The 16,670-nt window shown below is 51.4% G+C and overlaps 1 protein-coding gene across 5 annotated transcripts; it reads left to right on the forward strand.

Moving 5' to 3' along the window:
* Positions 1 to 1,413: 1,413 nt before the first annotated feature.
* On the forward strand, positions 1,414 to 14,184 carry Capn10 (calpain 10). Of its 5 annotated transcripts, none has more exons than XM_060368882.1 (12): positions 1,415 to 1,989; positions 4,236 to 4,367; positions 5,639 to 5,835; positions 6,593 to 6,810; positions 8,670 to 8,811; positions 9,511 to 9,677; positions 9,888 to 10,183; positions 10,889 to 11,091; positions 11,237 to 11,498; positions 13,002 to 13,091; positions 13,441 to 13,486; positions 13,750 to 14,184. In XM_060368882.1, the coding sequence occupies exons 1-12, from the start codon at positions 1,849 to 1,851 to the stop codon at positions 13,863 to 13,865; spliced, it is 2,010 nt and encodes a 669-aa protein (XP_060224865.1). In that variant the 5' UTR covers positions 1,415 to 1,848; the 3' UTR covers positions 13,866 to 14,184. The 5 variants fall into 5 exon arrangements, with proteins under 5 accessions (XP_060224866.1, XP_060224865.1, XP_060224864.1 ...); XM_060368881.1 differs by having other exon boundaries at positions 1,416 to 1,989; positions 4,267 to 4,367; positions 13,002 to 13,201; XM_021632054.2 differs by having other exon boundaries at positions 1,418 to 1,989; positions 13,002 to 13,201.
* The last annotated feature ends 2,486 nt before the right edge of the window (positions 14,185 to 16,670 follow it).

Below are 16,670 nucleotides of genomic sequence, written 5' to 3' on the forward strand. Positions count from 1 at the left end.
CTTAATTAGTCATCAGTGGGGAAGAGCCCAGCCCATAGTGAGTGGTGCCGCCCCTGGGCTGGTGGTCTTAGGTTTGATAAGAAAGCAGGCTGAGCAAGCAATGGAGTATCAGGACAGTAAGCAGCATGCCTCCATGTCCTCTCCATTAGCTCCTGCCTCCAGGTTCCTGCCCTCACTGCTTTTGATGATGAACTGTTACATGGAACTATGAGCAAAATAAACCATTTCGTCCCCCAAGTTGCTTTGGTCATGGTGTCTCATTACAGCAATAGTAACCCTAAGACACTTGTTTCTTCCAGATTCTGGAGGTCAGGCTCTGGTCATAGCCCAGCCCTAGATATGGATGTGGCCTTAGGAAGCTGTTCTCCTGAGACTTTTGGGAGTGAACCATTTGTATGTGACTCTTGAGTTGGGGATAATTATTCAAGACTTCTAGGAAAAGAGCTAAGGCCATTAATGATTCAACTATGGTACTGCTTTCAGCCTGCCAAAGTCAGAATCACCTGGGTCAACACCATAAGTACTAAGTAAAGGCATTCTAAACAGATGCCGAACTAAGTGGCTACTCTTGCCTCAAATCATGGAGATGAGGCCTAGTGGAGCCAAGGTAGCTGCATCATGCCACAGCAACAATTGCTGCAGGAGTTGAGCAGCCTCTCACTGGGAGAAGGGGCAGCTGTCTAGGTTCTGAGGCAGCAGGTTAAGTGTAAATGCTTGACCAGGCTGTGCCTCTTTTAGCAACCGGTACTTGTCCTACCTAACTGCACCCTGACTACCCTTTATCCAAGGCTAAGTCTAAGTGGCCCGGAGGATGCAAACAGTCAGAGCAGCTCTAAACAGATGCAAACAGCAGTCACTAGAATGTGTGAGGCCTCTCACCTCCCCTGACTGACCCTGCATGCAGACTCTACCATTGACGAAGTACAGTTGGAAAAGCAACAGCGAACAGGCCCTGGCTAGTTTCGGTCCTTTCTAGGAACCTGAAGGGCGGGTCCCTGCAGGAGAGTGCATAGGTCACTGTCCTCATTTCCGTGGAGCCAGGTGGTCACAACCAGCCAACAAAGCCATGGGCTAAGGGGTTCAAGGAATGCCCAGCCCCATTTCCTGGCCCTGTTGAGGATCCAGAGAGTCCGAGACCCAACTGTTTTGAGATGAATGCCCAAGCCCGGCAAGACTCAACCCCGGTGACACCTCTGCCTCTCCAGGACAACACAAACACCACAGTCACGGAGGGGTCACAAAATGCCTTCCCGAGCCAGTTCCTCCTCACTAGGTCTTTCAGAAGACAAGGAAGAACCAAGCGTAAGACAAGTTCCTGCCTGATACCGGAAGAAGCGAGGCATGCTGGGTAGTAGACGGCTCTGGTGACCAGCGACGTATGCTGGGAACGGCGCTGCATGCTGGGATAGGTAGTGCAAAGCGACCTAAGCCACAGCGGGTTTTTTGTTTTGTTTTGTTTTTTTGTTTTTTCAGTTTCCTGTGGTCCCCTAGACCTCAAGTTCAAGCGATTTCAGCAGCACCATCCCAAGAATAAAGCATTCTGATTTACCAGGGTAGCGCGGAGAAACGAGGAGACAACTTGCCCCCGTGATAACAGAACCTGCGAGTCTCGGCCTGGACGCGGAGCTGGAGCGCGTGCGCGATTGGGTAGCTGTGGCACATGACCAGAGCGCGGCATTTAATTGGCTGCAGTCGGGTTACCTAGGCAACGGAGCTTGCAGCGCCGGGCGGGTTTGCACCAGTAGTTCTCGCGGGCTAAGCTGACCAGGTTTGCAGCGACGGCCTCGCACTCGCTCCCGGGCGGCGACCGAGTTCACGGGCCGCAGATGGGAGCCCAGGGCGCCGAAGATGCGGGCGGTCAGGGCCGAGACGCCGGCGCGGGAGCTTTTCCGGGACGCCGCGTTCCCCGCCTCGGACTCCTCGCTCTTTTACAACTTGTCCACGCCTCTGGCCCAGTTTCGGGAGGACATCACTTGGAGACGGCCCCAGGTGCAGCCGGGTCTCTCTCCTGGGCGGGTGTTGCGAATACCGTTCCCACAGAGATGGGCTCCGGGGTAGCAGGACCCGCCGCCCCTTCTAGTAGTTCTTCAAGCCCCTTCAGAAGAGGCGCTGGTTAACCCTGGAAATTCAGATGAAGTAGCTACTCTAGCTCAGGAGGACAGAAGCAGTGGAACGGTTTGTCTTTTAGATGTTGTCTTTCGGTTTGTACTAAAATATACCACTACTAGGCAGCTAGTAGGGAGTTCTGATGTGGAGAAGGGATTAGAAGCACCACCTAAGTTTGGTCGGGTGTAACTCATTGTGCTATGACAAATCTTCCTTGGCTTTGCTCTTTGTTTGCATTTCTTCTTGTAGTAGTTGGCGTTGGGATATGAGCACTGAGGAGTGACACAAAACAGAGGGATCATTGTGGTTAACCCAAGGGGCTGCTTTTCAGGACTCCCTTTAATGTTACAGGCAGGTGGCACTTGGTATTGTTAAATAGATAGGAAAGTTCTGGCCACCAATCAACAGTTTCTGAATCTGCTGGTCAGTTTATTCCAGTTGCACAGCTTAACTTGCAGAAGTGAATCGATTTTATTGACCTAGGAGCTCAAGGTGGAGCTGAGCAAGAGCTGATGGAACACCGGGTCATTATGATGGGCGCAGCCCCGCTTTCTTTCTTCTCGCTAGCTACCATCAGTCTTGGTCATTTGCTCTGTTCACACAGACATGCTCCTCACAACAGTGTCATCCCCTCACAGCCACAGAGAGCTGTGGTAGAGGCTGTTTTGGACTGGTGCAGTTCAAATGGATGCTTAGGCATGTGAGCATGTGGTGGTGGTTTTTGAAGAGGCTTATCTGCTGTTCTTGAACAGCTTGCCCCACATGGATATAGTGCTACCAGTGACAACTGGGTGGACTCCAGCCCTCTTGCAGCGCGGACTGCTTGCCTCATTGGTAATAAGCATCTGGTTGTCTTGAGCAACACTAAGAGGCAAGGGAGAGAAGACGTGGACCGGAGCAGGAGGAGCCCTGTTGGTCATGTGCCGGTGGGATTTAGGTTTTGTTTTTACTTAAAAAAGAGAAAAATGGGTTTCACATGGTGACTCACAACCATTTTTATGTCCAGTCCTAGGGACTCCGGTGCTCTCTTTTGGCCTCTGAAGGTGCTTCATGCACATGGTCCACAAACACATATTTAAGTAAAACATTCCTATAAAATCAAAATAAATGGAGTTTAGGTGTCATGAGACACCTGTGGAGGGTTTTCAATTAAGGAATGAGTGCACCAGAGTGTTTTAAGCATGCTCTTTGGTGACTAGGTCACAGGATAATATTTTTTTGTTCTTTTTAACACATACATTTTATAGTGTAGCCATGTGAGTGTATCACCTATTGATAACTGTAGCAACAGTAGAAAACAAGACAGAAAAAGAACAATGGAAAAGACACTCACTCCTGAGAAGGAAATGGTGGGTAGGGCAGGAATGCAGGTTCTTTTTCAGTAGTGCTAGAAGTTGATCATTATCTTGAGGCTAGCCTGACAGCTGGGTGGATGGGGCCTTGCAGTAGACAGCTTTGAGAACACTTTGGAAGGAGTGGCTGTTTGAAGTGGAGGCCAAAGCAGAATCAAGAGGAATTTCTTGGGCTATTGAAACAGTACAGCAGATAAAGTCATTTACTGACAAGCCTAATGACCTAAGTTTGGTCACTGGAACCCACATGATGGAATGAGAAAATACACTCCAGTATGTTGGCCTCTGACCTTCCTACTTATACTGTGGCACACACAAACATGTATGATTTGTGTAGACAGGTTGGTAGCTCAGGTGTGCAGAGAAGGGTGATGAGGCCATTTTGAGAAGAGAGACAAAGGGGAAGGTCTGAGATTTTCGGGGATGAGGGAATTGAACCCTGTGGAGACGCAGTAGACTTTCTGGCAGTACAAAGGAGCCATTTGATATTTGTCACTGAATTTATGAAGTAGGGCTTTTTTCTAAACTAGTTGTTGAAAAGGGGTCATCCGGAATTGAGGTCTTGCCAATAAGGAAAGTGTGTAGAGATGCTCCGTGGGAGAACTGTAACAAAGGAGGTGCTGAAGGATAGGGACAATGGAGGAGTAACTTCCTCTTCCATTTGGGCCCAGAAGCTCAAATAATTAGAAATGCCCCCATAGCCTGTCCTGGATCCCTGTGTTCTTCACTTGAAGAGTAGCCACAGGCGTGAACTAACTCTGGACAGCTTGATTTCAGGAAATTTGTGCCACACCTCAACTGTTTCCAGATAACCCATGGGAAGGACAGGTGAAGCAAGGGCTGCTGGGGGATTGCTGGTTCCTGTGTGCCTGTGCCGCCCTGCAGAAGAGTCAACACCTCCTGGACCAGGTACAGGCCACCTCAGGCTTCTTCCCACCCAATCCCTTTCACCTGCTCAGCACAGGAAATTCTTCCCAAAGTAGGGCCTGCTGCAGCACATTTGTGGCCATTCAGCATGGGTGGTGGGAAAGGCTAAAGCACCAACAGTGACCCAGTTACATCTGTCCACCAGACTGGAGCCACCCACATGTTTGGGCACAAAAACAGGCCACCCTGGCAGGTAGAAAAGGGTCAGCAGAGGCATCGCATGTCTCTGTTTTCTTTACTTGATTGAGTTCTTTCTTTTTTAAGTTATTCATGTATAGGTTTTAAATACCAACAGGGAAAGGGTCAAAAACTGACCTCTGATACAGGCAGACCCACAAGAAAGAAAGGCCTTGTGGGTCCTCACAGCGCTGCTTTTTTAGGTTGCCTCATTGCTCAGTGTTTTCAGTTAAGGCAATAGCACTGAAGGGAGAACCCATGTGTGACTTGTGTGTCCTGGTCTCTTGGCTAAGCTTGTCATTGTTGTTACCTCTCACAGCCTTATTGGCATCTAACTTCCCTATAAAAGGGGGTGCTGACGCCATTGTCATCACATTCCCTCTGTTTTTGAGTTGAGTGTTGGAGCCAGCACCACACTAGTCTCTCTAGTGCAGAGCCTGCTTTTGTGTACTTGCAGAAGCTAGCAGTGGGCCTGTTCGGGCCAGTGGCTGGCCAGCTTTTGGCACTCAGCTTTGAGAAGTGGGAATAGCTGCTAGGCATGTGGGTTTAGAAGCCAGATGTGGTGGCACACAGCTGTAATCCCAACACTCAAGAGGCAGAGGCAGGTGGATCTCTGAGTGTGAGGCCAGCCTGGTCTACAGAGTGAGTTCTAGGACAGCCCAGGCTACACAGAGGAGAAATTCTGTCTGAAAAAAAAAAAAAAATGGGGTTACCCCTGTTTGCCAAAACTTTAGATTCAGGTCAAATGCTTATTTGGGGCAGTAAAACATGGTTGGCTGTAAGCTTTGGGGACATGAGTTATTTATTTAAAAATCTAGATTTTGTGTCCAGTGGTTGAGTTTATTGTGACATGGACATGCAAATGTGACATCCAGCAGAGCCCTCCGCTCATAGCAGGTGCTTATAGTGCTTCTGTTAAGGCCTCACTGTTAAGACACTGAGGAGCACAGGTGATGGTGGACAGTGGCCCTCAGGTGTCTGCAGAGTGCTTCTGTCAAGGCCTCACTGTTAGGAACTGAGGAGCACACTGATGCTGGTCTCATGTTGTCTGTTTGGCCTCTCCTTGTGCATGTTAGGTTTTCCCTCCAGGACAGCCAGGCTGGTCTGACCAGAAGTACCAAGGCTTCTTCAGCTGTCGAATTTGGCAGTTTGGACAGTGGGAGGAGGTGACTGTAGATGACCGTCTGCCTTGCCTTGCTGGGAGACTCTGCTTCTCGCGGTGCCGGAGAGAGGATGTGTTCTGGCTTCCCTTGCTGGAAAAGGCCTATGCTAAGTATGTATGACGTTGAGGTGACAGGGCCAGCTAGGCTGGGTAGCTTTAGTACCCAGGCTGTCCCAGAGACCCATTTCATGTACCCTGGGCTGCAGAGCCCTACACATTCCTCAGGGTCTGGCAGCCAGTTCTGTGGATCCTGACATGGACATTCTGCTTTTAGGAGTGTGGTCTGCCCTGCCCACTCTTTTGCTCCCCATATTTCCCAGCACTTCACAGAGAGGCCCTTTCCATTCCGCAGTCCCAGCACAAAGATGCCCAACATATGTTCTTGAGTATTCAACACAAGTGGTTATTGCCCAGCTGCAGGGAAGCAAGGAGCCTGGTATGGAACACTTGCCTATACAGTCCTGCTTTCACTCAGTCCCCAACTCAACAGTTGTCCCTCCTACTCGGTGTTGCTGAAGGAGGCTGGCTAATGACCAGGTGTCAGAATAGAAGGATGGGAGGGCTAGCAGAATGTCATACTGGGGACCATGGTGTTTGAACTTCAGATGTAGAGCCTCAGAGCCCCTTTGCCTTGTCCTTTGCTGCCCATGCTAGAGGGAGACTAGGTCTAAACCTGGACGGAGAACAGCAGGGACACAGCAGATTTTGACTTTTACAGATGAGTCAAGATGTGATACAAAGCAGAGGGTCAGTCCAGGTGCAGCAGGAGGGTGGGTTGGATGCCTTGGTGTATGATGGTTTGTGGGAATAGGAGAGGCAGGAGGCCCCCCAGGGGCAAGGCCAATGCTGCCTGTGCTTGGTTCCCCAGGGTGCATGGGTCCTATGAACATCTGTGGGCAGGGCAGGTGGCAGATGCCCTGGTGGATCTCACTGGAAGCCTGGCAGAAAGGTGGAGCCTGAAGGAAATAGTGGGAGCCAGTGGCCAGCAGGACAGACCCAGTGAAGGGGAGCGCCGGACTTGTCGGCAGCTACTCCGCCTGAAGGACCAGTGTCTGATCAGCTGCTCTGTACTCAGCCCCAGAACAGGTACAGCTTGTGGCTACAACTCCCTCCACCATTATCTTATTACAGAGAAAGAAATCAGTCCCTGAGAGGGATGTCTTGGCTTCATGTCCTCTTGTTCTCCCTCCTCTGGTGAGAGGCTATCCTCTTCCTTCTAGACCAGTCCTCTCATCTAGGGCAAGGCATCGTGTCTCCTGTTGCTCACAGACACCTTAGAAGCAGTGGTGGGAACAGCATCTAAGCTGACCATGTCACCATCCCTGCCCTGGCTGGTGACCAAGCAAAGTCCAAAGCCATTTTATATCTTACTGACACATCAAGGTTCATGAAGAAAAGTTTTTGTATAAAAATAAGAAAAGCTCACCTAAATAAAACTACTATCAATGTATACAACCTTTTCTGGTTTTAGTGTATACCATTTTCTCAGTTATTACATAAATTGGAATATCTTCCTCCATTGCTGGACCTGCTGTGGTTTTCTTGATCCTTTCAATAATGTTAGATAGTTCACATCTTTTTTTGTTTGTTGTTGTTTTTCTTTTTTTTTTTTCTTTTTTTTTTTTGAGTTTAAGAACTTAGAACCCTGGTAGTTCTCTTGCGTCTGACCCCTGAGTGTTGAGGCCATTGGCACTATTCATGTCCAGCTAGATCTTTGTGATAATACTGTAGTGAATACCTTTATAATTTTCTATTCACATTTAAGAACATTTTTGTAATATGACTGGTTCAAAAATGGGGACATTAGGTACTAGGGAGATAGTTCAGTGGGTGAAGTGCTTTTGCTCAGCATGAGGACCTGAGTTGGGTGTTCAGCACCCAGGCAGGAGGCTAGGCATGATGTATACCTGTGATTCCAGCTCTGAGGAGGTAGAGACAGGAGAGTGCCTGAGGCTTGCTGGCCAGCCTGCCTAGTTAAATCAGTGAACTCTGGCTCCCTGTCTCAAAAAAATGAGGTGGGCAGCTCCTGAGGAAGACCACCAAGGCTGTCTCGTGGCATAAATATATATTTTATTAAATATAAACATCAAATTAACCCAGAACTTGTTGCTAATCACATTGACCAGACCAACAGCTAAGAGTTGCCAAAGCCCTGGACTGGGATCTCCTCAGACAGGTCCTGGGTTGAAGGAAAGGACAGGGTGTGTTGGCCATGCTGGCTCCACTGAGCCTGCCTCCTGAGGGTAGGAGCCAACCACTGACCGCCAGCTCCTTGGAACTGTTGGTGTTGGGCAGCAACAGAGTGTAGGAAGGATGATTCCTGACACTTGGGGTTTTGGAGAACCCCTCTCTTTAGCAAAGAGCTGCTGGGGCCCACCAAAGTGTCAGGGGCTGGGGCTGTAGGGGACACCAAGAATAGGAGGTGCAGAGCCTTTGGGGCTAGAGCTGTGGTCACACAGGCACTCCTGTCCTCTTTCTGGCTTTTACCCTTCCTGGGATAGCACTGTTCTGCTCATCCATGTCAGGGCCCTTTGTTCTGTGGTTTCTCTCCAGGTGGAATTCCTCTTGGCCCCAACACTGACTTCTGGTCCAAGTGTTCCTTTTCTCTCTAGCTCTAGGTAGGGGAGGGTTTTTTTAGCTATGTCAGTGACAGTAATAATGGCTTCATGCTTGAGAGCTGGCCTGCACCGACAGTTAAAACTGAGGCCCACAGGAGGGAACAGTGCCTGGCGGCAGTGAGCCTGGGCTCAGTTGTCAGCCTTTCATGGCACAGAATGCCAGTGGGCACTGCAAGTAGTGCAGTGCTGGCTGTGTTTAGGAACAGACCTCCTTAGCTCTGTGGAGACCCAGGGCATCTTCCACAGGAAAGAAAGCAGGAATCTATGTCTTGCCAGTTTGGGGACGTTGTGTTGCTGTTCTTGCATATGACTGAACTGTCCTCACAGGTGCCAGGGAGCTGGGGGAGTTTCATGCCTTCATCATCTCAGATCTGCAGGAGCTCAGTAGTCGGACTGGCCAGGGTATCCTCCTCCTGCGGATTCACAACCCCTGGGGCCGGCGTTGCTGGCAGGGCCTCTGGAGAGAGGGGTAAGTACCAGGACGGGGCTGCATGTGGGAGGAGGGCTTGATATTCTGGGGCATCCATGCCACAGGGCCCATCTGGCCTGTTTTGTGCTCATGTCTAGCTGCCAGGATAATGCTTGATTTTCTGTAGCAAAGCTCACTCTGTATCTATTTGTTCACCTGCTTGCTTTATCTAGGTCTTGGAAGACCTGGGATCATGCAAAAAAAAATTATGGGGTTTTGTCTTAGGTACCTAGAGGTTCTAAACCTGGCCAGGCTTTTGGTTGAATAGAGGTTTGAGGGTAACCTGCAGCTAGAGTCCTTAGTTCAGTTTTAAGACCAGATTGAGCCAGGATATCCCCTTGAGACCTTGGGAGGCTCTTGGACCCCAACTACCCTCTGAGTCCAGGCTGGGTCTGGTGCTACCAAAAGCAGCTCTCTACTCAACATAACAGCTCCTTCAGAGACTAAAGGGTCAGGGCTCAGGTGTGATGGCCTGCAGAAGGCAGGGTCTCAGGTGTGGGGTTTCTCTGGGAAGGAGAGGATCAGAGAGACAGCCAGCGCATAGAAGGCACCTTCTGTGGGACACTTAGCAAGGGAGCGTGCATGCAGCTGGCCATCCCGGGTCTGGCAGAGTCCAAGGCTCTCCACGCCCAAGGCCCGCTGCCTGGTGTGCTAGTTGCTGGTCTACCTTGAGCCGGCACCAAATGAGACTTCCTGCAGGGGTGAAGGCTGGAGCCAGCTGGAGCCAGCTAAGGAGTCTGAGCTGCTGGCACAACTCCAGGAGGGAGAATTCTGGGTGGAGGAGGAGGAGTTTCTCAGGGAGTTCGACGAGGTCACCATTGGCTACCCCGTCACGGAGGCTGGCCACCTGCAGAGTCTCTACACAGGTAGGACTGCCAGCAGGCGTGGCCTCTGCTCTGTGGAGCCCAGAGCCTGCATAGGCTGGCTCACCAGGGACTGACTGGGGAGCTGGGGAAGGGGATGGGTGGGATTCTCGGAGGGTGAGCTGAGTGCTGCCAGTGTGCTTGCCTCAGTGTGTGGGAACAGCAGAACCCACCAGGTCTTCTCTCAAACTAACTCATGCGCTCTCCCACTAGAGAAGGTGCTGTGCCATATGCGGACACTGCCTGGTGCCTGGGTCACAGGGCAGTCAGCCGGAGGCTGCCGGAACAACAGCTGCTTCCCCTGCAACCCCAAGTTCTGGTTGCGGCTCTTAGAACCCAGTGAGGTGTGTGTGGCTGTCCTCCAGAGACCCCGGAGGCGCTTAGTGGGCCAGACCCGGGCACTGATGGGTGCCGGCCCTACACCAGCAAACCTCCCAGGCAAGGAATACCAAGCTGTGGGCCTGCACATCTGGAAGGTAACTCCTGTCTGCTGGCCCCATGGTGGAAAGGTATGTAGGCATATTGGAGGCCTAGGTCCCAGGAGCTTCCGTCCTTGGCCATTGCTTCATTTTCCTATGTCCTGTGGCCTCAGGCCTCCGGTATATCAGCAGATGCAGCTGATTCAAAGCCCACTCATCCCACCCCAGAGGTGGAAGCTATCCTGATCCCTCCAATTCCCATCTTCCCCAAGCATCATACTAGGGCTCATGCTTGCCTATATACCCCACCTAGCTGCTATCCTCTGATTCTTACCTTACAACATATATGTGTATAGGCTTATTGTATGTTCAGTCTCATTTGGTTAATTTTATGAGCTGGTATCTATTTCCTAGAACAGGTGAGTTAGGCACTGCTGCTTGCTTACTCAATGGCTGTATTCTAATCTTGTATATCTTGATAATGTATGACAACTCACATCACTGCTCATTTGTGAGTGTGGCCTACCTCATGCAAAAAAAAACATTGCTGGAATATACCTTCTCCAGCATTCCCCAGGCTGCACTGGTCATGGGCCTTTTTGAACATAGTTCTACGTTTGTCTGCTCTGCACCTTTGAAGGAAGCCCTGGATTTTTGGCATCTCCGCCTGCTCAAGAGGATGGATGCTGTGGGCTCTCTCTAGGGGAGCTTTGCCTGAGCAGTGAGGAGCAAGGAGGCAGAGGCCCAGTACATGTGTGCAGCTCTCCTCAGAGCTTCCTGCCTCCATTTGTGCAGGTAGAGAAACGGAAAGTCAGCCTCCCCAGAGTCCTGTCTGCACCACCTGTGGCTGGCACTGCATGCCATGCGTATGACCGTGAGGTCCACTTGCGCTGTGAGCTCTCCCCAGGCTACTACCTGGCTGTCCCTAGCACCTTCTTGAAGGATGTGCCAGGGCAGTTCCTGCTCCGAGTCTTCTCCACTGGGAAAATCTCCCTCAGGTGAGGAGCCAGTGCTAGCTGGGTCTCCTCCACATGTGCTGAGGCCTGGGGAGGAGCCGGGGTGTGCTCGGTGTGAGGGGATAGGACTTGGACAGGCTTCTTTGGATAAGGCTGCCAGTGTCTTCTGTGCTTGTCCTCCTAACAGTGCTGTCAGGCCCACCACCAAGGGTGCATCACCTGGAACAGCCCTGCCTGCAGGCGAGTGGGAAACTGTGCAGCTGCGGGGCTGCTGGAGGGCTGGCCAGACAGCTGGGGGCAGCAGGAACTTTGCCTCTTACCCCTGCAATCCCTGCCTCCCCTTCTCTGTTCCTGAGGGTGCTGGTCCCCGCTACATCCGCATCACCCTGCACCAACACTGCCGACTCAGTGACAGCCAGCTCCACCCCATTGGTTTCCATATCTTTCAGGTGAGTTAGGTTCGAAGAGAGGCCTGCTGCTGTGACACAGAGCCTGGATTCTGTCATTGTGTCTGGTGGTTCAGCTGGCTGGCCTCAGGAAAGACTTACTTGCAGGTTTCACAGAGTCTGTGTTCACTGGAGTCGTCTGAGCAGCTCACCTCACTCTACACACCCTATCTGAGGTCATTCCTTCCACTGAATGGCCCCTACCTCTGACCCTGGGCTCTGGATCCTCCCTAGGGGTTCTGAGACAGAAGCCCAGCATCACCTTGAGGTGCATGTGGCCCTAAGCAGTTACTTTATAGAGGCCTCGCTCACTCATACCATAGGCAGGGCTCACATGGGCAGTACCAAGTCTCACAGCCCGTCCTTTTCCATGTTGCTCAGTGTTCAAGTGGGACTGGCAGGAGCTATTGTATACCAGGGTCAGGAGAGCAGAACAGAACTCATTTGGGCTTCTGTTGGAAAGGGCCATAGAATCCAAAAGAATAGGCAGGGGAGGAGAGACCTGTGCTTGGCCACTAACAGTGGCAGGACAGCCTGGTGATCAGGTGCTCCAGCCACAGTCAGCAAGCCCAGAAGATTCCAGATCGATACCAGCATGGTTGAGGAAAAGCTCAGGACTTGTAGACATGTACTCTAGGAACTATGCTTTGAAGCTCTCAACCCAGGGTAGCCATAGGAAGTGGAGGAGAGGGCACACAAAAGGGCCTCAGCATGAGGATTCTGCAATGGCCCAGGAGCTCTGAACACTAGTTCTCTGCCAGGCTGCTCTGGCTGGGGAAGGTTCAGTGGGTCTCAGCTCTCAGGGTGCTTCTTTACCCACCTCTGTCTCTTAGCCAGCAGGCAAGAGAGCACACTGAGCAAAGTTCTAGTTGGAGAAATGGGAGAGAAGAGAGAAGTGCTATGCTAGAGGTCAAGGGTTATTCCATGATGACAATAATGAGACTTCCGATCCCATGAGGCTGTTCTCATCCCATGGGCCTCCCTTCACAGTGAGCATGGCTGAGAGTATTGGGTTGCATCAGGATTCATTGTAGTGGGCGGAATGCAGGTGACATAGGGAGGCGAGAACAGGATTTTTTTCATTAGGAAGGTTCTGTTGAGGAGTGTCAATATATCCCAGAAAACTGGACTCCTGGAATCATGAGTTAGCCCAGCTGGAGCTCTGAACAGAGTGCCTCTGCCCAGAGCCCATCCAGTACTCTGGAGCACTTTTGTGTAGAGGCCTGGTTAGTGTGTGTAAAACTGGCCTGTGATGATCTGATGTTCTTCAGGGTTGGGTACCACTAGCAGGGCCTCTGGCAAGGATGGCCTGGCTCCATGGCTTTCCTCATTGGCATAGGGGTTCAATAGCTCCAGAACTAAGAGCATCAGGTGTCCCACCTAAGCCAGGGTAGAATGCCCTCAGCTGGTGCTGTATAGATGGGGGGAGGGGAAAGGGGGGAGGAGAGAGAACAAACCATGCACCCTGTATAGGTCTCTGCATGCTGATTTCCGCTGTTGCCCCAGGTTCCAGCAGATGCTAAGAACCAGGATGCATGTTCCCTGCTGCTCCAGGAGCCACTGCTAAGCTGTGTGCCACATTGCTATGCCCAGGAAGTGAGCCGCCTCTGCCTCCTGTCAGCGGGAACCTACAGGGTTGTGCCCTCCACCTACCTGCCAGATACAGAGGGCACTTTCACTGTGACCATAGCAACCAGAATAGACAGGTGGGCTCCCTGCCTTGCAGACCAGCAGGATCAGGGTCTTCAGCATTGTCCCCTTCTTTCGTAAGAGTCCCCTGCTTGGTCCACATGTCCAAGCTCCCGCCTTCCTGGCAGGGCTAAGAGGTGGGCCTGTGGGCTTTGGGACTTCTTGTTTGTTTAAGCCTGAGAGTTGGGCCTGGGCCTGGGTTTGGTGGGAGGTGTGTAAGGCAGGTTTAAGGGATGACCTGACATTCTCTCCACAGGCAGTCCATTCACAGCCAGGAGATGCTGGGCCAGCTACTCGAGGAGGTTTGTACATTGCACCCTTCCTTAGCTTGGCTCTCCTGCCTACATCTGCTTGGTGGTTTGGGGCCTTAATTCCCTCACCCTCCTCCCAGTACCCTACGACAAGTGGCCTCCACCTGAGATGTAAAGTGCTGTGGCCCCCTTGTAAAGTTGCAAGGCAGAGCCTGCAAGGGGCCTGGGAGCCCGGGCTAAGTCTCATTCTCAGGTGGTATTTGGAAGAACAGTGGGGAACAGAGGGCCCAAACCTCACCTTCTCCTCCCTGCAGGTCTCCTTCACGGCAGTGATGAAAGCCTGAGTGCAAGTACCTGGGTATTTGCTGTGGCCTGGAGCGGCTGCCACCCCTTGCACCCAGCATCGAGGCACATCTCCAGCCAGTTGTGAGCTAAGCTGCTCATCAGCAGTAAGGGCTGGCTGTGGACCTGAGGCTAATGTAGGCTGAATGTCCCAAACAGAAGACATCTTGGGGTCCAGTGGTTGCTGCAGGGCAGGCCTAGGACTCCCAAATGGCATCTTCATTCCTCAGAGAAGGCTAGGAGGTTCTTGGGGCCCAGGCCTGCTATGGAAGGTTTTGCAGGATTCACATACCATTTTTGACTTCAGAAGCCTTACACCAGGCAGGCAGATTGTGACAAATGTTGAAAGTTATTTATTACTTGAAATATTTTAGGATATGACTTTATAAATAAACATGAGTAATTTATGAATTGGTTTTGCTCCACAAAATCCAAGGCCAAATTCTCATTCTAGTAGCCAGCTGCACAACTGGGAGGATGCAACCAAGAGGGGTGAGGGCAGTGTGGACTCTGGAGGAGGTAGGGAATGGAAAGCAAAGGATTTTGGCAGTTTTGGCATCCTACTTTGGCTTTCCTAACTGATCTCTGCCTAGACTGTGACATTCGATCCCATTGATGTGCTGAGGGTACTAATCATTTCCACAAGTCAGCCTCAGTTGAATGGAGTCATGGAATGGCTCCAGTAAGGAGGCCTCCTGGACTGTACAAGCTGGTCTTTGGTGGACTGTTACAAACTGCCACTCTTGTATCCCACTGTGACAGGCTTTTTCATGGGCCTGCCACTGAAAGGCCCATAGGCCCATAGGCCTTTCAGATGCCTGAACAACCTCCCACCCCCACCTGCACAGTACACAGCCATGGAGGAGAAGCCCACAATTTCTTGAGAGACCTCTGATCTTATTGATGTGGACAGCAAGTCTGACCTCTTGTAGGCAGGACTTTGGACCATACTGAGGTGCTACCTTCTCCATCTGTAATTGGCTTGGTCAAATGTCTGGCTGGTGGCCCTCCTTATTACCCCTGTTGATAAATCATAACTTCCTAGGGTAGCTATTTTTGGTGCCATTATTAAAGGGGTATCACCTGGCCTGTCTAATTTTGAAATTGACCTCACCACCGTTGGTATTTACCAAGCCCTGTAGCAGCAATTTCCACCATCTCCTGGTCTGCAGAACTAACTTGACTAGGGTGGGAGCAGTCCTGAGGGCTTGACAGGATGTGACCTGGTCTTTCCTTTGAAAATGACCTTTGCAGGCTTTGATCGAGCTCGACAGCAGCCGCCTGCCTGTCTACAGCTGCTTCCTAGGCAGCCATACCTGTCACCTCAGGGACCCCTCCTGAGTCCACCATCACAAACCCTTCCCATGCATTCCTTATGCAACAACATGGCAAATAGCAGTTGGACTAGACAGGACAGTCACCCCATGACCTGTGATGAACTCTGGTTCTTCGTGGACAGTCAGTAATCCAGTCCCACAGCCTAGAGTGTTAGGTTGTGTGTGTGTGTGTTTTCAGACTGACCCCCCTTTTTCCAGAAGTAAAACAGGATTTGGGTAGAAAGAGGAAACTCTCTTCCTGAGACACTTGGGCCGCCCCAGCCTTGGATTTAGGACCTTTAGAAGGATGGAAGAACCCAAACCCCTGGGCTTTGGGTTCTGCCCCACTCTGTCCTGAGAGCAAGGCTGCCTCCACACTGCCACAGCAGCCCTGCCCAGAGGTCCCCTGGGCCAGTGTATTTATTGTGTGCTGCCCCTTCCCCTCTCAGCTGTGTCTATTTTGGTAATAGCTCCTGGGACATCTTAGGGGGACCCTGAAGAGGGTTCGCCCTCTACCTGACAGCTTTCAGGACGAGCCCTGGAGTGTCTGTCACCTCAGATCCCCCTCCCCCCCAAGGAATATATCTAAGCCTCCACTCATGATCTTTTCCCCAGGTGATAGAGGAGTCAAAGATATGCTTAGGGGTTGGAGGCATTTGGATCCTGACACCCTTGCCCAGAGTTCCATGGCTACTGTGCATCTCACAGGCGTCAGCACCTCCCATTTTGCCGTAGCTCCTGAGGGAAGCTTTCTGAGGACTGCCATAATACCAGGCTGCTTCTCCTCAGTGTGTATCACTCCAGTGACCTGCAGGAGGCGCACTTAAGCTGTGGCTCACCCTTCAGGATTGCGGGGCCATTTCTGCTAGACCTCAGCTGCCGTGTTCTGGGGGAGTTCAGATGCCTAGCTCAGGCAGGGACTAGGGGCTGGCACCATCCGTTACTTCTCAAGGCAGCCCTGGTGTGGAAGGGTGAGCAGAGGCCACTGTAGACTCTGAGAAGTGCTGAAGGGCTAGCAAGGAGTGGCACTCCAAGGCTATGGTGACCTGAAAATCTGCCCTCCCTAGCTGGCACCTTGGGAAGGTGTTTATGACACAGGTGGAGGCTGTACAATATTGGTGTTTGGCAGTCCCTGTAGCGGCAGTCCCACTATCGCCTGGTTTGCCGAACTAGCTGAGCTAGGATGAGAGCAGACCTGACGGCTTGGTGGGATCTAGGTTGTCAGCCTGACAGGATTTAGAACCACCCAGGAACACTGAAGGAAGCAGACCCATGCTGAGTGTGGGGAGCACCATCCCATGGACCGGAGTTCCAGATGAATAAAGACATGCAGCAGAATACCAGAATTTGTCTCTGTTTCCTGACTTTGGATGCCTTGTGTTCCCATTTTCACTCCTTCCCACCGTGAGGGACTATATCACTTCTCATGAACCAAAATAAATCTACCCCTTTAGTTGTCTGTCTCAAATGAGATATTTTATCATAGCAATGAGAAAAGTAATACAGTAACTTTATAGAAGGAACTTTAGAGAGCCCCCTACCTCTTCTGTCATATGAGGCTGCAGCAAGATGACCAG

Source organism: Meriones unguiculatus, chromosome 15, assembly GCF_030254825.1.
Source record: "Meriones unguiculatus strain TT.TT164.6M chromosome 15, Bangor_MerUng_6.1, whole genome shotgun sequence".
Classification (NCBI taxonomy): Eukaryota; Metazoa; Chordata; class Mammalia; order Rodentia; family Muridae; genus Meriones; species Meriones unguiculatus.